The sequence below is a fragment of the Lytechinus variegatus genome, chromosome 11, assembly GCF_018143015.1.
Source record: "Lytechinus variegatus isolate NC3 chromosome 11, Lvar_3.0, whole genome shotgun sequence".
NCBI classification, from domain to species: domain Eukaryota; kingdom Metazoa; phylum Echinodermata; class Echinoidea; order Temnopleuroida; family Toxopneustidae; genus Lytechinus; species Lytechinus variegatus.
In genome coordinates this window covers 16,183,638-16,210,805 of record NC_054750.1, presented here as the reverse complement: position 1 = coordinate 16,210,805, position 27,168 = coordinate 16,183,638, and the positions used below count along the sequence as shown (strand labels likewise).

At 36.2% G+C, this 27,168-nt stretch overlaps 1 protein-coding gene across 1 annotated transcript; it reads left to right on the top strand.

The window, feature by feature from the left end:
* Positions 1-2,998: 2,998 nt before the first annotated feature.
* On the top strand, positions 2,999-26,957 carry LOC121423831 (polyadenylate-binding protein-interacting protein 1-like). The gene is made up of 11 exons (XM_041619337.1): positions 2,999-3,083; positions 3,318-3,444; positions 10,347-10,505; positions 15,672-15,784; positions 16,378-16,486; positions 17,328-17,453; positions 18,519-18,637; positions 21,434-21,578; positions 23,970-24,024; positions 24,399-24,513; positions 25,099-26,957. The coding sequence occupies exons 2-11, from the start codon at positions 3,373-3,375 to the stop codon at positions 25,199-25,201; spliced, it is 1,116 nt and encodes a 371-aa protein (XP_041475271.1). The 5' UTR covers positions 2,999-3,083; positions 3,318-3,372; the 3' UTR covers positions 25,202-26,957.
* Positions 26,958-27,168: the final 211 nt, after the last annotated feature.

The following is a 27,168-nucleotide window of genomic DNA, read 5'->3' as shown; positions in this document are numbered from 1 at the left end:
GGGGGAGAAGGGAAAAGAGAGGAGAAAAAAGAAGGAGAAACATAAGAGGAGGAAGACGAGTGAATAAAATAAGATGAGGGGAAGACTTGGAAAATAATTTTTTTTTAATCTTTCATGTCGGGATATAACATTTTCGCTCGCGTTTCGCGCTCGCATTGCCTTTTAGGTGATCTACATATCTTGCTCGATATGGAGCTTAAAATATCAAAATTTGAAGTCAATAATTATACAAAACATATTTCAGCTCGGAAATTTAACTTTCATTATGTTGTTTCATTTACAAATTGATTTTCAAAAAGTGCTCTGTACACATTTCTGTTTTATGGTCTGAATATTAAAATTTTCTGCTTGCGCTGCGCTCGCAAAATTTGAATTGTCAGGTACCTATTATTTTCCTGTATTCCATAAAGTTATCAAAATATCCTTCTTCAAGACAGATTGTAAAACCGTATCAGCTAGCGCTGCATGCTCGCATTTTGATTGATGAGGCATGTATATCTTAATATTAATTATAAAACAAACTACTTAAAATCCCCATTTGATGACAGTTTATCATAAATTTTGGCTCGCGATTTTCGCTCGCATTGATTGTTGAAAAATTAACTCATGCATCTTATACATAATTACAAAAGTGCTTTAAAAATAATGTCCAGTTTTCAGGCCATGATATTAACAGATTTTGCGCTCTCATGCAAGGAAGATAGACATCATTTTCATATGACATAATGTCCTTATAGACTGCCCCGGTCCTATGTCAAAACTCAAAGTAATAACAATGAAACATAACAGCTCTTTTCAATCTGTGATCCATATCCAAGGTACCTCACAATTTTACCACAAAGTGCTTGAAATACAAAGCTAAAAATTGACCGTAAATTAAGAGGCTTTTTATTGGAGGAAATTATAATTTGTTTAACAAATTTTCGGCATTACTCCTATTTGTTTAAGATCAGTATGCTCGATCTGTATGAAAATCATAAATCAGAAAAAATGGAACCAGTGGGATTCGAACCTGCCATCTACTGCTTTCCGGGCAGCGGCTCAACCACCAGGCTATTCTGGTTCACGCTAAGCCAAGATGAACTGGAATTCAAATCCCCTCGATCCTTTTCTTTCTGACTCATTACTATTCAAATGCCGTCCGCCGTGGACAATAGATAGTAAATTAAGAGGCTTTTATAGGAGGAAATTATAATTTGTTTAACAAATTTTCGGCATTGCTCCTATTTGTTTAAGATCAGTATGCTCGATCTGTAAAAATTGACCCTTTTTCAGATTGGAATATCAAATATTTTTAGCTCGCGCTTTGCGCTCGCTTTGATGATTTTCATGATAAGAAAGGTATTTAGATTTTAGAATACCCAAATTCTAGGTCGAAATGTGCAACACGCGTTTATTCAGATACGCAGCTTGTTCTCTATTTTAATCATTATCCAGTTTCAGATCACAATATCAAAAATTGTCTGCTCGCGCTTTTTGCTCGCATTATTAATGTAGGTAACTTTTATTATCCTTTTCATGATTTACAAAACATGAATAGAGTGTACGGAATTTTTCTGCTCGCACTTCGCGCTCGCATCAATTGTTTAGTTATATAAGTTTTTACGATTACAAAATTTGCTTAGAATTTCTTCAGGTAGAAATGTCAAAATTTTTAGCTCGCGCTTCGCGCTCGCATTATTTGATAGTTAAAATATGTAACGTCTTCATGGCTAACAAGCAGCCGTTTACAGATCCTTTTTTGATCAGATACCGTATATAAATAATAAAAAATAAATTCTACTCGCGCTTTGTGCTCGCATTATTAATATATATAGTAAGATTTCAAATTACTCTTCTTTTTCATGATTTACAAAATATGAATAGAGTGTCCCATTTTTAGGTTTATATCTTGAATTAAGTTATATACTTATCGTTTTCCATTCTTCAGGTAAAAGTGCCAAAATTTTCAGCTCGCACTCGCATTATTTGATAGTTGAAATATGTAACGTCTTCATGGCTAAGAAGCTGCCGTTAACAGATCCTTTTTTTATAGATCAAAACGCATATTAAAAATTTCTGCTCGTCTTCGTGCTCGCACTTTTTAAATTGGTTCCAGAGTGTGAATTATAGGGCATGTCGGCCCCCGCACCCGAGTGACCACCAAAAGCGCCGCCGTTCAGAATTGCCCCATATGGATTTCATTAGTGTGCTGGAAAGGAATTTTGAAAAAGGGATGCTGGTTTGGAAAAATAAAATGAAAATTGAAAGAGAATAGGGTGGGGGCGGGGTCACTCCAAAATAAAAAATATTCTGATTAGGGAAAAACTGACACGCAAAAAATGATGAAAAAAATAAAGAAAAGAAAATTAGATGCAACAGTAACCTCGGAAAAATCTTGGTGGTGAGGGGGGGGGGGGCTTCTGTTCTGCAGCCGCCGCGGCACTTCCCCCTCTTATTGGGCCCATGGTCATGTAAATGGGGGAAAATTAGCTATACCAAACTGGATTCCAGGGGTGAATTTTGTGTTGCATAAAATATATGCAGCACCGCGGGGCCCAAAAAGTCTTGGTGGTGGTGGGGGGGGGGGCGGCTTTAGCTATAATTCCCAGGGCCATGCAGTTCATGAAATACCCAAAAGTGTTCCCTGATCTATGACCCAGGGTGTTGATTTATTTATTTATTTATTTTATTTATTTATTTTCCTAGTTATTTATTTATTTATTTGTTTGTTTGTCCTGGGCATGCACTTTTTGAAACGTATTCCCTATCTCTTTTTCTGTAACCCAAACTGCTTGATTAGATGTTACGAATGATGGGGCCTATATCATGCTAACTTGCAGATATTAAATTTTCTCAAATCAAAAACAACAAAAACAGAGGGTATATCATAAAATTGGAGATATCGACATCTCTCTGGGGTATGCTCAGAGATGTATACTAATAATGGGTATACAGGACATCTCTATATGCTGCTCATCTCATCGAAATGGCGCGGATGACCCGCGATAAAAATGAACAATGAATAAAATCGATAACAAAAACAACAACAAAGACATCACCGCTTCGAGGATGAAGTAAGCTTGCCTTGTGAGAGAATTAAGGTGAGAAATTCATGATTTACTGTTTAGATATTGAAATGATAAAAAGTACTCGCATTGATCTAATACACCTAGATAATTGTTCTTGTCTAAATATTATTAAAGAAATGTTCATTTTACCATTTTAACGGATGAAATGTTTGCAGTTTGGGTTTGGTACACAATGCACACAAGTCAGGCTCAGACACCGTGTGTCCCACCTATTGTTTATTGCGTTTGTAATTTTTTTTTCAACAGTTTTTTACCTGAGCATCGAGACTTCTTTCTAGAGTTTGAAGATCAGTGACATTACATGATGACTTTGTCAGCCACAGCTGTAGAGTTTGTTCCAGGAAGATACTGGAATGGGTTACAAAATGAACCGGTAAGCATGCTATGGTAGCAATTTTATGACAATAGTATTTATATTTATAGTATTTATCCTCGGATGTCGCATGCAGCTTGACCTGAGTAGGACGTGCAACTCACTATCTCTGAAAATATCAGAAAAATTCTATAAATTACCAATATCGCGCTGTTAGACTAAATTGTGCATTTGGAACATCCTTCCTATGGTCAAGTGACAGGGTAAGCGAGCATTTGTGGGCTTTTTTGAGCACTTCACACTTACTTTATGTCGTAGGTCGCACCTATACGTACCGTACTAACATTCAAATTTCCCGCCCTTTTACCAAAGGCCAATCATGGCGACTGGGCCGGCGACATCCGAGCCGGACCATACAATAACGAGTACGGATGAAGAAATCTGGATGATACAAAGACCACGTCGAAAAAAAAGCACTTCGTACCAACCAGAAAAAAGAAAAAGAGAAAAGAGTGACGATATTACAATTGAAAATATCAATCAAAACGCATCGTCAGATTCTGACTCGAATACATCATATCGTACTCCAGGTTTTACTTCAACCAAAAGATTGTCTGATTTCAAGTTATTTATAGCACCTATAGATAGACAGAAGAAATTGAATTTAAGGAATATTGATCCCTTAAAAGTAAAAAAAGCGATCAGAGATGTGACTTCACAACCAGTAGAGTTTATTAAACCCATTAGCACTGGGTTGCTGGTAAAATGTATCAACCTAAAGCAGATGAAATCCATCTCACAGATTCAAAACATAGGCAATATACCAGTAAAGGTCACGGAAAGTAGGTCGGGAACTAAAGGAGTGATATATGGTGTCCCAACTGAAACATCAGAAGAGGATATTCTTGAAGAATTGAGAGACCAGAAAGTGACAGCAGTAAAAAGAATAGTAAAGAAAGACCAGAGAAACAAAAATGACAAAGAAAGAGAAGGTGCTGATAATAATCAGCCTATTTTTATTCCTATGAGGAGTGTGATTCTTACTTTCAGTCTGGCAGATCTCCCTCAGAATATCAATCTAGGCTACCAGATGTTTTCAGTAAAACCATATATCCCTCCTGTGTCCAGATGTTTTAAGTGTCAAAGGTATGGTCACACTGCTGACATATGCAGATCTCAGATTAGGTGTGTTAGGTGTGGAGATCATCATAATTTTGATCAATGCCAGAAGAAATTGACACCAATATGTGCCAATTGTGGAGGTGAACACTCCGCAGCATTCAAAGGATGCCAGCAGGCCAAAAAAGCAAAAGAAGTACAAGAAATAAAGATAATAAGAAAGCTAACATATGCTGAAGCATCCCAGGTCTGGAAAACACAAAGTGAACAAAAAGTCACACAGACAGTCACTGATGATGCTAAGGGATTTTCCCAATCAGTACCTAAGGTAAGAGTAAAAACATATGTAACAGATAACCAGAGTAAAGTTACAAATCCACAGGTAGCAACGGTTCCAAGCGAACTACCTATGGAGACTAACTTTCCTGTCAACACCCAACAAAGGGATACACCACTGTCTGAAGTTAAAGATCAGGCTAACAGGTCAGCTGGTACATCGACAAAGAATACCACACCTAATTTCATAAGTTTAGCCAGTGATGAACAAATTGTTGTTTTTATATGTCAATTAATTATGTCATTAACTGAAGGTAGAGAAGAAGAAGAAATAAATGCTTTAATTTTAACTGCTGCAAGAAGATTGCGGCAACAAAAAAAGGAAATCATAACTCAACAACGCAGGAACTAACGCTTTCTTTGCCCTACTTTCCATCCTTCAATGGAATTCTCAGGGCTTATTAGGGCACGGACAAGAGCTACTTAATCATTTAAAAACAAATAAAGAATATGATTTAATTTGTGTTCAAGAAACGTGGTTTTATGATAATAGTTCACTTTGTATTCCAAATTATACATGCCTTCCAAGAAATAGGGAAGGTCAGCGAAGAGGGGGTTGTGCAATATATATCCACGATAGGATTAAGTACGAAGATCCAATCAATGATCCAAGTCTAGAATTACAACAAGTTAACATATATGTCACCAATAAAATAATATCTATTATCAACTTTTATAATCCATGCAAAAAATTAAACGAATCAATTCTAAACACATTGTTGAAAAATGTTAATGAAACAGATAACCTAATAATCTTAGGTGATTTCAACGCCCATAGTACCCTCTGGGGCAGTGACAAAACCGACAGAAATGGACAAGCCATTGAGCAATTTATATATGAGAATAACTTCATAGTATTGAATGATAAAACAGGAACTAGACTTGATCCTTGTACTTGAAAGCTTTCGTGCTTAGATCTGAGTATTTCCTCCCCATTACTGGCCGGTAAGGCGATATGGAAGGTTATGGAAGATTCTTTTGGGAGTGATCATTTTCCAATTATTATTCAAATAACACTTGGAAAGAAAGAAAAAAATCATGAAAATCTAAGTAATCAGGCCAAAGATAACATGTCTCATGAACATATCTCTTTTAAGAATGTTAACTGGCCCATATTTGCATACAAATGTGAAAATATTATAAAAAATGAAATAATTAATTCTGAAGATGATATTCAGAACATTTTTCATACATTTATGGAACGCTTGAAAGAATGTATTCATGAAGCAATTCCAAAAAAAAGAAAGACAGGAAAAAATCCTGTCCCATGGTGGAACAAGGAATGTACTGAAAAGATTAAAGAAAGAAATAGAATAAGAAACCATCTATCAAGAAAAATTACACTTGATAGAATTAACGAATACAAAAAAAAGAAGGCAGAAGCCCAACGAGTTCTCCGGAAAGCGGAAAGAGAATATTGGCAAGCTTTTTGCAGAAGACTAGACAGATTCATGCCAGAGACAAAGATATGGTCATGTATAAAACGTTTGAATGGCGTACCTGTCAAAAAATCACAAAATATGCCTATTTTGATTGAGAAAGGTAAAGCCATTACGTCCTTACCAGAGAGAGTAGAGATTTTTGGAACTTTTTTCCAATCCTTAGGACACAAAAAACAAGATATCAATAAAACATTAACCAAGGAAGTACAAAACTCTTTCTACCAAAATGAACATGTCATTAATGAACCGTTCTCGATGAATGAATTTGAGAAAGCAGTTAAATCTACTAAATTTGCTGCTCCAGGAAAAGATAATATTCCATACATTGTATACGAAAATATGCCAAAAAACACAAAAGAAATTATGTTGAACATTATTAATAGAATATGGGAATCCGGGGATATCCCGAGTTCTCTAAAACACTCAATTTTAGTGCCAATCTTGAAATCTGGTAAGGACTCAAAAAACGTTATCTCTTACAGACCAATATCACTTACATCTTGTTTTGCCAAAGTTATAGAGCGTATGATAAAAAATAGATTGCAGTGGTACATAGATAAAAATAACTTATTGCCTAATTTCATCAGCGGTTTTAGAAAAGGTCGTAGTACAACTGACAATATTGTTTTATTAGAAAATGACATTCAAAAATCTATCAATTGCAGTGAGCACACTCTTGCAGTATTTTTGGATGTCGAAAAGGCTTATGACAGTCTTTGGATTGATGGATTACTGTACAAACTAGCTCAATGTGGTATAGGAGGAAATATGTTACAATTTTTAGAAAATTATCTAACAGAACGTACCTTTCAGGTAAGAGTTACAAATACTGAATCCAGAACATTCCAAATCCATAACGGACTCCCCCAGGGGAGTGTTCTGAGCCCCCTTTTATATAATGTCATGATGAGAGATATTCCAATTGATCCTGAAGTGACAATATCCATATATGCTGATGATTGTGCAATATGGTTTTCTGGAAAAAATGTAGAGAATATTAGATTAAGGATACAAACTTATCTAGATATATTATGTACCTGGTTTAAAGACTGGGGATTCAATTTTTCTATTGAGAAGACTGTTCCGGTATTTTTCACTAAGCTTACAAACGTTACACCTCCAACAGTCAAGTTTGAAGGGAGTATACTCACTTATAAAAATAATCACCGTTTCCTAGGAATGATATTTGATAGTAAATTGTCTTGGCTTCCCCATATAGAGAACGTAGTTTCAAGAAGTAAAAGGAAACTAAATATATTGCGAAGTTTAACAGGAACTAAATGGGGAAGTTCATCTAAGTCCTTACTCATGGTTTACAGGGCAATTATTAGATCAAATTTTGATTATGGTTGTCAAGCTTATGATAGTGCTCCAGTAACTACAAAAAAGTTGTTAGACTCGGTGCAATATCAAGCACTCAGAATATGTGCTGGCGGGCTGCCGTTGACATCGCTAGTTTCTCTGCAGGTGGAAATGGGAGAACCTCCTTTAGATTTAAGAAGGCAAATGTTATCAAGCAAGTACAGACAAAATATAGAAAGACATAGTAATCACCCATTAATAACACGTATCAAACCATGTTGGCAGTTCGATTATCTTAAAGGTAAGAACGTTAGTAAACCGTTTGGTTATAGGCTTCAATCCAAGATAGGAAAAGAAATTAGTATTGAAAATATTATTTCTCCAGCCTTTCCCCCTTGGTTATTTTGTCCACCAGTTATATCTACTGAATTAAGTTCACAAATTAAGAAATCGGACCATCCAATACAATTGCAACAACTGAGTTTGGAATTGATACATACAAAATGGTCACACCAACTCCATATATACACTGATGGATCCAAAGCTCCTGAAAAGGGAATTAGTTCAGCCGCTTTCTACGTACCTTATTTTTCTTTTTACCAAGGCAAAAGGTTATCTAATTTCACCTCCTCCTACAGGGCGGAATTGATTGCGATTATTCTTGCACTGGAATGGATAGAACATTTAGATATATATACAGGTGTTGTTATTTTCAGTGATTCATTAAGTGCACTTTTATCTTTACAGAATCGGAAAGACGATCCTATTATCACAGAAATTCTGACTATTACTACAAGACTTAAATATAAAGGTTTAGATATATACCTAGAGTGGATCCCTGGTCACTGTGGAATAAAAGGAAATGAAATAGCAGACTCCTGCGCAAAAAAAGCTTTATCAAACAAAATAGAAATTCATAATCAAATAACATTATCAGAGATTATGCAACTTATTTCAAAAAGTTGTAAGATAGTTTGGCAAGAAAGATGGAATAAAACTAACTCAGCACTGAAAGAGTTGCAACCATCAGTGTTACCCTCATATAAATGCAATCTAGGGAGACAGGAAACTGTACTCCATCGTCTCCGTTTTGGAGTCGCTGGTCTTAACCAAGATCTACATAGATTAGGGATCCATCAAACAGGGTTTTGTGATACATGTCGTGAGGTAGAAACTGTCAGACATTATCTTTTACATTGTCCAAAATATATAATTGAAAGATCAATGCTCCTTGTAGATTTGAATGAATCACAGCCTGGACAAATAATGGAGTATTTAAAAAAAGATGATCCAGGGATACAGAAAGCACTTTTACGTTTCGTTTCAAGAACGAAACGTTTTAGTAAGGAGTGATGTACTTGTATTGTTTATTAAGAAATATGAAAGGATATGATTGTACAAGTCTAATGTGAAAAGAAAAAAAAAAATATATATATATATAATAATGTATGATATAATATATACAATATGTTCTGCACATATAACTAACAAAGCCCACAAGTGTTTTCGCCTTGTTGTTGTTGTTTAAAAAAGAAGAAATAAATTATTTTAATGTTTAACCCATCTGTAAGCACAGGTACACTAGCGCCCCCTCGTCTATGCATGGGTGACCTAGGCATTTACGTCCGAAAAATCGGCACAATGTACCGTGCTGACCGGTATGATTGCATCTTGAAAGGACAGGGCAAGCGCAACTAGTTGGAACTGAGCTGAAGCTAGCGGTTTGTTTTTGGCGAAGATTTGTTTATATGCCATTTTGATTAGAGTTACGGCAAACTGTACCATAATCATCCCTTTTTCATATTAGAAGGATGCACATGAAAAATATTTCACATATGTATAAATTATTATTGGTAATAATTTTATTATGTGAGAAGTGAGATTTTTATTAATAGAGTAAATGGCGACAATAGTCAAATATGACTAATCGCCACTCAAACCAATATAAGAAGAAGAAGAAGAATGAAGCTATGAACAAAACATGTAGGAAAAATGCTGAGCATATAATTATAACTGGGGCCTGTAACACAAAGCTTAGCAATCATCAGAGAAGATTTTTTCTGATTGATTTCATTGACTACAATGTACAATCAGTCATGAAATTTGAGCGTATGATTAATCACTAATTTTTGTCAATGGGACCCATGTTTTATGCTTTAATGCCTATGGTGGTGATGTGATCCTTCAAGCTCCTCGGTGGTTTGTAATGAAAGTAGTAAAATGATTTGACTGTAATCTGTATTAATGTAGTCTGTTCCCAATTGATCCAGTAAGATTATAATTTTTCTGATGTTGTCCCGGCCCTCATGGTCCAATCCAATTTCATCTAAAATGACCCCCCCCAAAAAAAAAATTGTCTTGGGCTCATGACATGACCACTTTTCCCTTGTACATGTATTGTTCCTTTCAGTTTCAATTTCCAGTTTTAAATAAAAAAAAGGTTACTCATTTAAGTGAAATGTATTAATGTAATCAAGTAGAGTAAATGTGGAAGCGCGACCCTTTCTCTGATCTAAAGGCTTGATATCACCCCAATGTTTGTTCCTGAAACTGAAATTAAAAAAATATATATTTTTGTAATCATTTCAAAAAAGTGTTATGTAATTTGTTGAAATATTGGAATCGACAATTATGCATCGGCCTTAACATTTACACACACCAAAGTCCTCATAACCAAACTTGCATGCAAAAAATACAAACTTTTTCACCAACAGTAGGAAATAATGCTTTTACTGTCATGCCTCTGATTTTATCATCATTTAGGAGTCTGACTACATTGTAGAATTGAATGACATTCTGTATCAACTGAGCATCAATCCTGGCTTGTTTCAAGAATGCATGAATTCATTGACTGACATCCTCTCAGTGTCCATCAGAGAAGACTGGCAGTTGAGTGAAGTCGCTGATGTCATATTTGAACAGGTAAACTAATCAAAGATAAATTAATTTCCCTTCCACTGTTTAACCCTAAATCTCCCGGGGTATTTTGATTCTTGTCATTCCCTGGGGGGGGGGGGTACCAAGACCGATTCCTTATGTATTATATTGTTTTTTTAAATTCCTTATGTATTTCTTTGTTTTTTTACTTTTTGTTTTTTATTGTTTTTTCAATGGAAATCGTTCCAGACTTAATTCTGATCATAAACAAGGCAAAATGAATTAAGTTTAATCAGTAAAAGTAGAAATAATGATACATTTATGAATTTTGGCTAATGCACAATTTGCATTGGATTTGTACATGAAATCACATTTATGAGCAATTTGGGGTCTGACATACACTTACATAATATTGCGTAATGTCGTAACCGCGTACTCGGGTGTCACAAATTTGGTCTCAAAATTTGCGCGAGACTTGAAAGTAAAAAGTGAGCGGCGAGGTCAAAAAATTTTGCGCAGCAGATATATCGCGAAAATTGTCGGGGGGGGGGGGCATTATGGCCCCCTCCCCTCGGGAAGAATTAGGGTTTAGATATCCTGTCTTTCCCCAAGAAAAGTTTTTTACATGCCTGTCAGATTGGGTTAATTACAAAGAAACTGTAGCCCCTCAAATCAATTGGTTCCAGAATCCAAAGTCACAAAATGGCAAAAGAAAGATCAATGAAAATCCGATGGGATTAAACAAACTTACCAGTTTATTGAAGTCCACAGCATGACCATCAGCATGTTTAATTGATTACCTCAAATAACTAAGAAGTTACAGGAAGTTGAAATTAACATTCTAAACACACCTAGTGAGGTCAATGAAGCATAATGCATGAATGGACTCAATAGCAACCAATTAAGCAAAGAATGACCATTTGGTTCAAATCCTATCTCATTTTCATTGGTCTCTCTTTTGCCATTTTGTGACTTTGGATTCTGCAATCAATTGATTTAAGAGGCTACAGCATCTTTAATATTAAACCAATCTCTTAATCATTGACATGTGCTTAAAGAACAGATTATTGAAGCAAGTCTGTATCAATTTTTTGTGAGTGGAATTTGTGTTGTGTGCTTGTGAAGTGTGATAAGCTTCTTTTGGAACCCAGTTTATTTGGATTTTATTGTTTTATGTGGGAGAGCTCTGTGGGGTTCACCAATTTTTACACCGAATTTTAAAAAAAATTTACAATGTAGTGCTTAGTGCTGATTTATTTTCAAATGCCCCAAGTCTTTCTCCTTTGGCAACCAATTATGTAGGTCAATGCCTAATTATAACCTGTTATTTAACCTGATTCGTAATCAGCACCTTCTAATATTTTCATTACTGTGTCTGTTTTGTTTGAAATAGTACTTTGCATGAATTTCTTTGCTGGATGCAGGATACAGAGTCATTGACATGCTACTCATATTGTGATGATGATAAGTTCATTTGCATTGCCAATTTATGATTTGTCCCTGTTTTTTTGCTTTTAATCAGCAGTGACACAACTTACTGCATTGGAAATGGAATCAAATTGTTGTTGACAGTTGTCAAAGTGCATTTATAATTGGGAGCATTCAGGATTAAGAGGTAATGCAGGGCTCTTTGACACAAAGGTTAGCCATATTAATGGCAAAATGATGGCCTATCATGATTATCGTTGCATGCACAATTTGCTCAGTAGACTGACTATTAAAGGCCTGATCAAAACTGTTCTTTCAAATTAGGGATTAATCGCTAATGGTCATTTTCAAACAAAAGTGGACATGGGGGTGAAAATTAAAACTTGCCAGAAATCATTAGGCTTCAATGTTTTTTGAAACTAGACATCTTAAAGTATATTTTTCCATTTCATTTACATAAAATTATTAATTATGTCTTGAGATACAGTGAATTTTATGCAAGGGAAATTAAATGTTACAAAATGTTGATTTTTGCATTAAAATTCACATATTGCCTATCACAATATAAACTTTGTATTAGAAGCGCATTTGTTGGCAAGATACAAGCTGTGTATTGTATCTAACTCCTAAATAGCAAAAAACAATTCTGTAAAGTGTTTTTCTGAAAAAAATTGTGTTTCGAAGTTTTCAAAACTGGTTGTCGTGTCACTCACGTTTTAAATGCAAAAAGTTTTTTAGAGCTGTGTATTCTGAAAATTAATTTATCCCAGTACTGGAGCAAATACAGTTTATCTGTACCTTATTGTATATAAAGTAACTTGGTCCAATGTGTTAAGGTAAAGCTAAAATTAACTGTTAAAGTTGTGTCGTGTCACTCACAATGTCGTGTCACTCACGAAATGTCGTGTCACTCACGGTATTATATTGTGTATAAAAAAGGACATCCAGTAATTTTTGAAGCGTTTTACCAGGGATACAGTCAAAATGTTGTTCCTGACATCATTTAGGCCTATTTTAGGCTAATAATTTCCTCCATCTTCCTAATTTTACTCCTTTTTATGGAAATATTGAATTTGACATTGAGTTCATCTATTTTCTCTCCTCTCTGTGGTTGCCTTGGTTTAAAAAAATCCTGAAAATTTTCCATTGGTGTGAAGACTCGGATCCTAATTCATATTTTGGTGAATGTACTGTGATTAAGAATATTGCAACATAATCAATCAACACAAAATTATGAATGTATCAAGAGAAAAACCACTACACTTTTATAGCAATGGAATGCATAAAGGGTTGGTGATGGTGATGGTTCACGTCATACCTACATGTAGGTAGTACTCGAACATTCTTTGTCTCCATTTACAGAAATGAGCAGAAAGTTCACCTTTTATACTCATAGCTAGAAAAGTCAGGGATCTTTTTTTTTTAAATTTGCAGAAATTTTAGTGATAAAGTAGTGTACATGAGATAAAAGAGATCACCATGAACACCAAACATTTTTTCAAATTCGGAAAAGAAAATATTTTTCTTTTCCTTCTGATTGATTAAATCAACTTTTTCATTTGCCATAAAGCTTGTATTCCAGGACATGAAATAAACAAATTTGCAAGAAAACATAAACATTTCAGGTGAGAATGTACTGAGATTGGATAGAACATTTTGGATATTGCTTGAAGCAGCTACATGCCAAGTTCAAAATCATTATTTGTTCAGCCACCATTCATACCGCTAGTGATTTTACTACATGTAGGGTCTGAACAGCAAACTACCGTAAGCGGGCCGATGTGTGTTCAGAGCAGATTTGCATTTACACATATTCATTACAATTTACAACAAAATGATGCACGTTCATGTAGGTCCCAACAAGTCCCAACCAAGACCGCATTTTGATTTGAGCAACTTTGGATGGGTTGCCATGTACCAGTAGATCAATTTTTTTTTTTTTTGGGGGGGGTACCCTGATAAGAACAGAGCTGGACCTCGAGGGGAAAAAGCTATTGAGGTATAAAGGGAGCCTGGTTGGGATGCTGAATTGGATTTTAGTGTGACATCCAAGGGCTTAGAAAAGGAAAGGCTAATGACTTGTAGTTGTAGTTATGTAATAGTAGCAGACTGCAAGAATCAGGTACTGACTGCGTCTTTCACCTTGTGGCTTTCCCTGGATTCCCGTGGTATGGTATATGATCAAATAATTAGCAATGAAAAGGCGCTTACAAGATTCCAGCTAAAAGCATAGCTCTGAATTTTGGTACAGTGCCTACATGTACTGCCTTGGGAGGGTCCACATACAAGTAGTGTTCAGGAAAAAACCTATGCTTGTTGAGTTGAATTCCCAAGGATTTGCTGATAGTCCATCTGAAGTGTGCAGCGATGTGATTGTGGTTTGGTACCAAAAAAGATATTGAAACTGCCATGTCCTATTTGGACAATGCCTAAAATATTAAAGGATGATAATATTGTAATCCAATATTTCAAGAAAAAGGAGTCATACATTACTAGTACATCTACCAGACCATGCCAGATGATGTGAGTGACTTTTGAGAATACCTTTCTTACAAGGAAAAATGATTTCATCCATTGTGGATGCTGCATTGTATAAACCTGTAAACTTTAGATAGGGAGAAAGAGTTAAAGTTTTGAATGATATCAGGCCACAAAAATAATGTTTGAGTTGATGTCAATGCCAAGACCTCATAACACCTCCTTCAAGTGCCCCCTCCTCCTCTAAAGAGGAGAGTGGTACAAGCCCTAGTGTGACAATGTGGTATGGTATAGGGAATGTGAGTTGATGGGCAAATACATGTATGACCATAAACCATGAATAAAACATCGGGATGACATATTATGAACTTTAAAGAAAGCAGTTATTATGTTATTAAGCTTGTTTTTTGGTTAATGGTATTTTAATCTTTTACATCATGCAAAAAATACTTTCAATGTTGAGATAAATGTTGTATTTTTGCACTTGTCGTGTCACTCACGTTTTGGATGTCGTGTCACTCACGGTATATAGGAGGGTACCATTTTCCATAGAGAAGGTTTGATTGATTTTGACTATATGTGTTAGATAGGTACACTATTTGTGTCCATTTACTGGTACTCACAGTACTCCATGACAACTACTTGGGCACGAATCCAACCATATGTGTTAGTGGTCAGAAACCCATGTCCAAAATTTGTCGTGTCACTCACGCACCGTTTTTTAATCATATCTACTAAACGAATTGTTGAATTCAAATCAAACTTGTAGTGGCCCATGCCAGTCCTACATTATATATAAAATAGTAGTCATGAATAATTCATAACCTTTAAGTTAAAAGATATGAGCCCTTAAACCTCTCCGATTGTCGTGTCACTCACGTTTGAAAATGACCTAATGTATGTGTTATGGGGCCCAGAAGTGTCCTCTAAGGAGACCCTGTGGCCCGTATTCTGAAGTCAGGTTTAACTTAAACGCAGGTTTAAAGTTGTGGTTTAAGTATGGACAGCCAATTGTTACATAATCACTAACAGTAGACATATCATACTATCAGCTCATCTGGCTCTCAAATCACTTGTAATTGTGTAGGAAGTATAAATAGATGATTGTCTCCACCTTCGATGAATCAGGAAAGAGCACAGTAAACATAAGTAACATACAACTTAATAAAAAAAATTGATAATTTTGGCTTCCCATACTTAAACCACAACTTTGAACCTGAGTTTAAGTTAAACCCAACTGCAGAATACGGTCCTGTAAATCTAAAAATGAAATTCCTATGACTTTCATATTCCCATTGATTTTAGTCCATTATGGAGCCAAACTTCACGTATACAGGAGCCCGAATGATTGATCACCTATTCAAGACCTTACCAGTTCAACCCGGCAGCAGAAACATCCGCACACTCATCAATGAAAGGTCAGTATTCACCCAGGCTTAAATTAATCCAATTGAATTAATCCGTGGCCTTTGATGCCCCATTGACTGACGCCAATGCCCTTTTTCTGGCCTTAGATATTCTTATGCCCTTATTTTAATTTTTTTCCCATTTATGCTGTATTTGTAATGATTATGTGCTCTCTTGAAAAGTGGCCTTGCTGTATCAAATTGAAGGCCTGTTCATCTTGAAGTGCTGTGGATCATTGGATAATTCAGTGGACGTGGTCTAGGGTTCAAATCCCTATTGCAGCATGGGCGTCCTTTGGCAAGACATGAATATTCAATTACCACTCCAGCCAGATGTCTCCTTAGGTACCAAATGGAAAAACAATTCTTTGAATGCTTGAGTGCCCCATGATAAATATAATTTTTTTTAATGGAATAATGATGACTATCATTTCTTTTACAAAAATTTACAATGTATTTCCACCTGTTTAATGAAAAGATCCAGTATATCAGGACTAACCTAGTGTACATGGGTCTATGACAGTGGCTTAGCTCAGTGGAGATAAATTCATTTTTATCTTTAAGTTCTTTCCTGTAATATATCTTACTTCTTCTGAATGACATAGAGCCAAGGAAGTTGTTGTAAGGAAGGAAGAGATGGCATTAGACCCTGCACAACACAAGAGATTACATGGTGTTACTATGTTTATGGCTGAACTCTTCATGAATATGGAGGTAAGAAATGAACAAAAGGATTATGGTTCCTCTTTGAAGTCAGAGCCCCTCCATCCCCGTAAAAAAATGCATGCATGCATGAATATATAAATCAATAGATAAATAAATGATTGTTTGTGTGTGAGTGAGTGAATGAATGAATCAAGCAAAAAACTAAATTAATAAACGAATAAATCAATGAATATGAATAAATAATTTAAATAAATAAATGAAACACCAACTAGATTGAATTCCCTCATCAACATGATGAGTATCTGATTCAGTGTGTGTATATTCAAAATGTGAGTGAAACCCCAGCCTTTCATCGCATACAAATGTTATTACTGTTATCATAACCTCTTTATCACCAGTTTTTGCTCTTTAGCGATGTCGATAACCTTTCTCCCGTTGTCAATGATACCCGCTATCATGTAGGGACATGACAGTGATAGAAAACAGATGGAATTCAGGGCAAAGGCCTTTTGAAAGTGGCTTTTCTAATGGAAAATCACGAAAAACATATTTTTCCTCAAAATGCAGAATCTTTTAACATTTGTATGTTCATTCAGGTAAGGATAATGAACACAATATGTGGCAAAATGAACGAGCAAATCTTTGATGCTAAAAAGTTCTTTTTTCTAATCCCTTTCCCCAACATCATTGGTGCTTTCATTCCGATTGTGCATGAAATATACCCTATTAAGCAATTTGATAAAGCATTTTTTTTTGCCCCATAGCACTAGCTTGAGAAAACAATGTATTTGGAAATGTGATGGCACAGGGAGTGGTTGGTGTTTACTCATTTATTCACTTGAAAGTTTTTAAAAACATAATTTCTGCATTCTATGTATTTTTTTTTCAGATCATAGGTGGCGATGGCACTATCCATAAGGTCAAGGTTTACAGAGTAGCACTCCAAGAACTCTTCCAGTCTCTGACAGACCACCCCTCAGAAGCAAACCTGAAGTGTCTATGTAACATATTCAAGGTAATCGCATAGGGGGTTTCTGGTTCACCATGTGGTGAGTCTTCGGATGACTAAGAAAAGTGGACAGAGGAAGAAGTGGCATTGAGAGGCGAGAAAGTGAAAGGTTTGAAGGTGGAGTATCTTTCGGAAATGAGTGAAGTCCATGAAAGGAATGTAAAACAGAAAGATTTAGGCTACGTTTCATAAAGACATTTTTCTATAACACATGAACCATCAGCCAATCAGATGAATGGATTTCAGTGGCTTTTAACTGTCATTGCCAATTTGTAACCAATTTTATCAAACAGGCCACGGAAGTAGAGGAGCTTGAGTAGTTGATAAGATTGGAGGCTCGAGTATTTGGAGAGGTGAGAGAAGGCTGGCTTGAGTCAGCGAGTGGAGTTATAAAACAGGATTAGGGAGTTATAAAACAGGATTAGGAGAGAAGACTCAAGGCACATGTACTGCATCTTCCTTGTCTTGTCATTTGCAGTGGCAGATCCATAAGGGATGCACCTCTTTTATATTTTGAGAATCACCCATTGAACCCACATTGTAGCCAAGTCTAACAAATTTGTCATCTGTATCCCCTCTATGTTTAAATTAGCTCTTTGTACCCCTTCTATATCGAAATCCTGTATCTGCTTTTGTCTGTGCATGAAACTATTCCTTTGGTGTTTCCATCTTTGGTCTATGTTGGAGCTGATCTGTGCCCCATTGCATAAAGTTGCAATCAAAAGCGATTCCTAAAGTTCAATCCTACTTTACTTTCAACAAATCAGTTGCCTGCATTTGGGACTTGTGTTTTGGCATTTGATTTTAAATGCATCTCTTTCTGAACAATTCCCTGCTATTTCTCTCTGTATTCTGCTTTTACTTTGTCTTCTGCTATTGCCTCTTTCAAGTGTGATTAAATTTCCGTTTACTCACTTGTTTCTAAGTTCGTTCATTCGAAGCTTTGCATGTGATTCTCTTGAGTGATTTTATTTTGGTATACCAACTCTTCTTAGTTCCTCTTCTGTTTTCCTCTTTCATTTGTATTTTGTTGAACCATTTACCTACTATCTTTCAATGTTATCTTTGCAGTTGGCAGGGAAAACGATAGAGGATTATGATCGAGAAATGAGCAACAGTCAGTCGTCAGAGCTAATTAACAAGATCTTCAATGATGGAAGGAATTATATTGTCAATGGCGAGGTTGACAGGTAAATTTTTGATTTTCAGTCCTTGTCAGTGTGATTCAGTAATGATAATAAATAAGAAGACTCACTTCTTGTATATGGCATATCACATTATGATATAACTTCCCATGGGCTTTCAAGGGACTTGAATATTAGTACTTCTGCTTTAAGCACTCATGCTTTGACAAGACAAAAGAATATCAAGGAATTAATTGTGCCAGGTTCCCATTTACCTTACCTTGGTTGGTAAATTGCCAATTCGTCTATTGCTAACTCGTCCACTCATCTTATAGTCTACCTTCATTCAATCTAATGCCATTACGTCCATCAACATTTCGTCTAATAACCATTTGGTCCAATCATCACTTCATCTAATCACCAGTTCGTCTGATCATTTCGTCTCGTAACCAGTTTGTCTAATATCCATTTTATTTTCATTCATTTCGCCTAATTAACACTAAGTCCAATTAGACCAAGTGGAATATGGACTAAATGACTATTGGACCAACTGGTTATTAGACGAAATGGTGAGTGGACGATACGGCAATTAGACCATGTGGATAGTGGACGGACTGCTGGTAGATGAAATGAAAGCAGACAAGTTGGTAATTGGACGACATTGGCATTGGGCGAATAGAAAATAAACCCCTTGTTGAGTGCAGCATTGTGTGGATAACCACCTTGCTTAAGTGGATTAATGACTTGTGATTTTAACCTATGACCCTGTGACTGATAGGATGGTCAGAACCACTAGACCATGATGCTTCCATAAAGTAGATTGTTAGAAATCCTTTTAGGCCGATAAGCTAAACCACTTTGAATGGCACCAGCTGAAGACCTGAACTTCTTATAAAGTTCCCTTATCCTTACCCAGGGTGCAACATTATTATAATGTAGTCTCTTAATATGATTGAGCTCACTATAATGATAAGTTTGCTCTTCTCTTTGCAACATTCATGCCGCAATACTCACCAAGAATTAAAAAAAGTACAGCACTATTGTTTCAGGCGCCGTTTACCTCGCTGGCTGACACAGCTACAATATCTTGTCAAGATACCCCATGCCTGGGCGAGCTATCATTCGTCTAGTCACAGTACATGATTGCTGCAGCACAGTATAGGAATGCTGCAGAACGGTGGAGCTAGTCATTGCTCAACCATCACCAACCGTCTTCCTTCTCATGATCTTCTCCATCAGACCTACCCCCAATCGGTGATCTATTATCAAAAATCAGTCACCCTACTCTTCTTGTTACAGCAGCAGACAATTTTGATGGATTCACAATTGATGCGCTCCTATCAGTTGCTGACTGATTTGTGACTTCAGGGTCGACATCACAGGTGCAGGCAGCGCACAGTGCTAGCAATAAAAATGTGCAAATTTATATCATCCTGATGCTTCACATAAAACCATGTCAAAAATGGAGGAAGAATTCACCCCCAAAACGGTCTAAATTTCGCAAAGAAAAATATGCGGCAGATTTCTCCTGGACCCTTGTCGACAACGTACATGTATGCAAGTCGGCACATCCGCGCATCGGCAAGGGCAGCATAATTGGATGCATGCAGCACGCTGCAGAGCTAGAGATTAATTTGGATGTCAACTTTTCCCATGAGGCATTGCGAATTTTGGCCTGTCTGCTGCATCTGATCGATGGCGCACCATATTGTGATGCCAAATGCCACCTATATTACATAATTATATTAACATAAAATCAACGTAATGTGTTAAATCATCAGTTAATATAAAGGGAATATACTGTAAACAATTTTTGACACTTTTGGTTGGCCATTACTTAAGACCGAGGTCGAGTTTAAACCAGAGTTAGGAATATGGACCTATGTGGTGACCAAATTCTGAAGTCAAAAGGGTAAGCAAATGTTTAGAGTATGTTTATACATGTACATGTACTGTACAGCTTGAGAAATAATTATTAGACCATGTTGTATGGGAGTTTCGTAGAAAAGTGATCTAATAATTATTTCCCAAGCTGTTGGTCATTCATCAGGTTAGCATACCATCATGTATACACATTCCACTCCCTAGGGAACGTTCCAAACTGGTGCCCATATGTGCTCAAAACCAAGCAAACTAGATATGAATAAATGGCGCACCATGTTGTGAATCCACCAAATTCATCTTTCCTACAGTCATTCACCCAATATACTGTAAGAGTACACTCTCTCCAACTCATTTCATTGCTTAGGGGGTGTTGCAAGAAAATATTTGCGATCAATTGCAAATATTCTGTTACAGTTTTACAACTGATAGATCAACGGTAGCTGTAGCAAATCAGATTAACCTTCTTGTTTCAAGGAGCAAATTAGCAATCAATCACTAATTTGCAATTAACTGCAAGACATATGATTTATTAAGGGACCAAATATTGACTTGCAATTGATCGCAAATTTCTTGCAGCACCCCATTAGTTGACTAACCAATCAATTAAAGATAATCTTGGTAGAAAAATAACATTCAATCAACACTCGGCAATCTTACACTTTGTATTAAAACAGAGTGCAGTCCAGGTGGGTGTTTCATATAGCTATTCGTAAAGTTACGCACAACTTAACGCCCGACTGGAACATGTTCTTAGTTCATAAATCAATTATACAGGGATATCACATAGCATAAGAAAGGATCACCAGTCATGCATTAAGTTATTCATATCTTACAAACAGCTTTATGAAACACCCAACAGAATCAATTTTATTTCTGCAGATTCTAAATTCTGACCTTTTTATTTGTTTCTGTGATTTTTCTACTTGTTTTTTATAATTTATCAAACTTGGAAAGATCTAACTCTCATTTCATTCCCAGATCTATCAGAGAGCAGTGGCTGCGACTGATTGAATTCAGAGCTTCAGACTGGGGGAGGAGGCCAATCAACGGTCAAAGGTCAAGGTATGAAGAGCCAGTAGGGGCCATCGCTATGAATGGGGATGCTGGAGGAGATGTGTTTACGGTCAGTAATTTCGTAACATAGAAGGGGCTCTGATTACTCCTGAAATGGCCTGTTAAATGAAGAGAAGTTACTTGTTACTTGTCGCAATAATCCCAAAACGCAGCTCCTTGGAAACTATACTGGGATGTCAATAATGTCATGTGCCAATGGAGGTGACAAGGTGCAGGATTTGGGTTGGCTCACATATATACAATAAAAATGAGCATGCAGGGGTGCGAGTAAAAACATGCATTGGTCCATTTATAGCATGTGGGACCCAACAGGAGGCTGCATCATGCTGATGATAGGTAGTGCAGCCTCTCTGAACGTAGTTGGGTTTCCATGGAGAATGACATGTCCTGGTAATCTGTTCCATATCCGTACTGTCCTAGGGAACATTGCATATTTGTATGTGTCTATTGTAGCTTTGGGTATGGCATATTAAGCTATATGGTCGTGCCTACCAAAGTAGGTTGCTGGAGAAATGACCTGTGGCAAAGGCACGCAAACCAGTTGATGAGAAAGGAACATAAAAGAGATTTAGTGGGAATTCAAAGACAAGTAAGGGGTAGATGAGAGAGGAGGATGATATTTTATGAGGTTGGATGAAGTCCTTATAAGGACTGAAAACTTGGGAAGCACTCATGTATGAAAAAAAATACTGATATTCAGTGTCAATTGTTATAAACTATGGAAATCCTTGCATCTGATTGGTTCAGAAGAAAATATGCTGGTAAAAATTTGCTATTTGCTTCATGAAATACTCTCCAGGACCCTGTTGCATAAAAATTACTATTATGGTAATTTTACCATCCAATGATAACTATATTGCGTGGTGGCCCAGTGGATTAGTCTTCGGACTTTGAAACAGAGGGTCGTGGGTTCGAATCCCAGCCATGGCGTAATTTCCTTCAGCAAGAAACTGATCCACAATGTGCTGCACTCAACCCAGGTGAGGTAAATGGGTACCGGCAGGAAGTAATTCCTTAAAAAGCTGTGTGCGCTATGAACGCCTAGCTTAGCCGGGTAATATAGGAGCGCCTTGAGCACCTAACAAGGTGGATATGTGTGTTATATAAATAACCTATATTATTATTATTATTATATACCATGGTAACATTGATCAACAGTCAATCAAAAACAAGGATTTCATGGTAGTTATCATTGGATGGGATAGTTACTATAATGGTAACTTCTATGCAATGAGGCCCGGGTGAGATTTGACTTGAGAGCAGGAGAAGGGTAGATGAGTAGAGGAATATCTCGGCAGATGTGAGAATGAGCAATGGTGTAGGCCTTTTAAAGGTCAAGTCCACCACAGAAAAATGTTGATTTGAATCAAAAGAGAAAAATCAGACAAGCACAATGCTGAAGATTTCATCAAAATCGGATGTAAATAAGAAAGTTATGACATTTCAAAGTTTCGCTTATTTTTAACAAAATAGTTATATGAACGAGCCAGTTACATCCAAATGAGAGAGTTGATGATGTCACTCACTATTTCTTTTGTTTTTTATTGTTTGAATTATACAATATTTCAATTTTTACGAATTTGATGATTAGGACCTCCTTGCCTGAAGCACAAAATGTTAAAATAATGGAATTCCACGTGTTCAGGGAGAAATGAAACTTCATTTCACATGCCAATGACGAGAAAATTAAAATATTTCATATTTCAAACAATAAAAAAACAAAAGAAATAGTTATTGAATGACATCATCGACTCTCTCATTTGGATGTAGCTGGCTCGTTCATATAACAGTTTTTGTGAAATGAAGCGAAATTTTGAAATGTCATAACTTTCTTATTTTACATCAGATTTTGATGAAATTTTCAGTGTTATGCTTGTTGAATTTTTCTCTTTTTATTCAAATCAAGTTTTTGTTGGGGTGGACTTGTCCTTTAAATAAGACTTATGGGGACTTGCAAGAAACTTGCGATCAATTGCAAGTTCGTTTTTGTCCCTAAATCAATCATAAGTTTTGTAATAAATTGTGAATTTGCGATTGATAGATTATCTGCTTCTTCAGCATGCAATTTGAACTCATTTGCAACAGTTAAAATTGATCCATTGATTGCAAAATTGCAACAGAAATATTTGCAATTGACTGCAAATATTTTCTTGCAACACCCCCTAAATCTAGTCCGCTGTTGCAGAAAGGGTCGTAATCAAACACAATTCTGGAAATAAAATGTATGTCCAAATGCACACTTCTGATATGGTTGGAAAATGAGATGTGTTTGCGTTATGACTTGTGTTTGATTGCAACCATTTTGCAAGTGGCCCCTTGTATATACTTATCTCTTTATCTTCATCGGCCTTCAGTGTCATACCTGTGTACTTGTATTTTGCCAATCCTTTTCTCATCTTTGTTTTTTTTTTATCATTTTTTTTTTGCTTTCCCCTTACAGAATATCCCTACATTTTACAGTTCAAAGGGAACAGTAATATCTGCAGAAGAAGCTGGTAAGTTGATGCCTATAAAGTGAATCATTAATCTGGCCCCGTAATATGAAACTAATGACTGATATTACAAGTGATTGTAAGGATTGATTGTACATTATGGTCAATATAACAATCATATATATTTGCTACATGATCAATATCAGTAGGGCTATCCTTTGATCGCCATGAAAAAATTACTATCAAATTTGATGTGTGGTGATTTTTGATCATGCACTCCCGAAATATAGTCATCAAAATGCTAAAATATAAATGTAAATGTCACATACTTGTACTCTATAGTGCTGTAAGTAGGCCTATTTGTTGATTAAATGAAATGTTGATTCATTGTATTCATTGTTGAATGATGTAATTGACTTAAATTGCTCATCTTGCAGGTTTCAAAGCAGAGCTGTTTAACCCAGAGGACTATTCTTACGAAGATGAAACTGACCCCAACAATTTGAACTTTGACCCTGCCCTGGATCACTATGGCTGGCAACCCGAATTAGGGTGAGTTGATATCAATTTTAAAAGGGAAGTCCACCCCAAACAAGTTGAATTGAATCAATGGATAGAAATGATGCAAGCATAATGCAGAAAATTGCATCCAAACTGGATGGCGAATGAGAACAGACATCTTATTTAAACATTTGCTTACTTTTAACAAAACGGTTACATGAAACTGCAATTGAGAGAGCTGATAGTGTCAAGTGTCACTATTTCTTTTGTATATTATTATGGAATGTTGAATATTTCCATTTTTCCTCTTCATAATGTAAAAAAAGTTTGATTCCTCCCTAATCATGTGGAATTCCCATCGTTGTAACGGACATAATTATGATCCAATCAAGAAGGCCTGTCCTTATTTGACATTGTCAAATCTGCATAAATGGAAAAAAAAAGTCTTTAATAAAAGGAAGTTCAACTTTTTTCTCTATGAGAGGTGGTGTCTTTCATTCCATCACCCTATACAGTAAGCAAACACAATCTCATACCCTTTTTATTTCTATCTTCCTGTACTTGCCTTCCATTCACTATCATCCTGTCTCAATGATCCCAAAGATGAAAGATGTTTCCGCCCTTTTCTTCTCGCAGGGATGGGTCCGGTGTAACATCCGATATGGCTGATGCTTACGAGGCTTTCCTGAGGGAAACGGGCCAAGAGGACCAATCTGGACTGACATGGGGCCTGGAATGACGTCATGTAACTATCACAGGTGCCAGAACACTTTGAGCATGCAAAGGATCAGAGGGATGTTATAATGGGTTGACAGTGGCATGCCCCTTCAGTCCTTTGTGAAGGCCAAGCATTCCAATGTCACTGGTAAGGGAAACTGTCCAGGAAAACCAATTGGGACTGACGTGGGGCCTCGAATTATGTCATGTGGCTATCAGAGGCGCTGGAACACTTTGAGCACACAAAGGACTGTAGGGGCATGCCCCTTTAGGTTAACAATGCCATGCCCCACCATTCCTTCATGAAGGCCGATCATGCTGTTGTCACCGGTGATCAATATGTTGAATATCATTCGACTTTTTAGGATGGAGTGTCATCAGAAATGCTTGAGGATTTGTGATTTCTCAGCTGTCATTGCCCTTGGAGGTAGATTAACCTGTTGACTACTTAATTCTGTCATTCCAACAGGTTTTGTAGAGGGACCACCTGGTTCCAGTAGGCATTGTGTTAAAGGAAATGATCAATCTCATTCACTTGCTGAAAATCCTCCTCCAAAAGTTCCCTCTGGGATTCCATGGGGAGCCTTCATGAAGTGTTTTTTCAGTGATTTTCTGTCACATTTTATAAATGGTTCCTAGCTGTCTTGAACAGTACTTTGTGATGAGTGCACACCTTGGCTGATATCAATGAAAACTACAAGTATTTACCAAGCATTGACTATAATGAAAGCAAACTACACATTATGACATGCACTTGTAATCCAGGTTCATGTGTAAGTTACAAACTATTTTGGAGGTCTAAGGTTCAAGCCTCGGGTCATGTCTTTTGGATAGTGACGTAATGGTAAATCCCCAGATATATTGAAACATACATGATTGTTTACATGCCTAAAAAAAACCAAGTAACATGCATACACTTGCACCAAGAACAAATTTTGTAATCATTTGCATGCATATCTAGAAGATTATTAGCTTATAAATGTTAGTACATCTCCTTTTGCAGTTGTCCCCAAACCTCTCAAAAGGTGCTTTTGAACCACTAAAAACATTTTCAAAAACAAAGTTGAAAGATAGTGTAGTAGGTTTCACAATACACCATGTATCTATCTTGGGCAAGTGTTGGTCCTGAAAAGGACCATCCAATCTTGACGTTTTGACAAGTGTATTGATATAATATGAAAGGTTATATCACTCTGCTTTGAAAATTAAGTAACATGAATTTTTTTTAAATCAATAATGAACAAATTAATATATACTGGTAGTCATGTTTGAAATTATACATGTCATTCAAATTTTAGGAAGTCTATTTATAGATGGAAATTTTTTGCTATTATACACATGATATGTCCATTTCCTTTTGCATTTCAAAGGACTGTAAAGCATATCTACAGCTAGAAAAACATTTTATCCACAAAATAGTATAAAAGATCATCAAAAACTATATCAAGCATTGAACATGTTAACAGTTCATGAACATCAAGGTGAAATACTCTTACACAAGTGTCCATGCGGAGCAGCATACAAATAAATGTTTTCAAAAGTGTACTCAGGGCTGAAAATATGTATTTGTAAAGAAATATAGTAAAAATTACAGAGCAAATGCTGAAAAATTTCATCAAAATCTGATTACAAATAACAAAGTTATTGAATTTCAAAGTTTGGCAATATCTTTTTAAAAACAGTTACATGCACGTCATCGTTTATATTAATTAGGCGGGCTGATGATGTCACATCCCCACTGTCCATTTTCTTAATGTTATCATATGAAATCCAGTTTGTTTCATACATGTGTAACTGATATGTCTCCCTTATAATGAAATAAGTTGCAGCAATCAATATCTAATGCATTAAATCAGTTGTCAATCATTTTTTTTCTAGTTCTTGGAGGAAAAAAAAAGAATAAACCTAATTTCACATAATAAAATAAAGAACAAGTGGGGATATGATTTCAATGTGCTCTTTGAATATTCATGGAAGACTTGCTTCAAA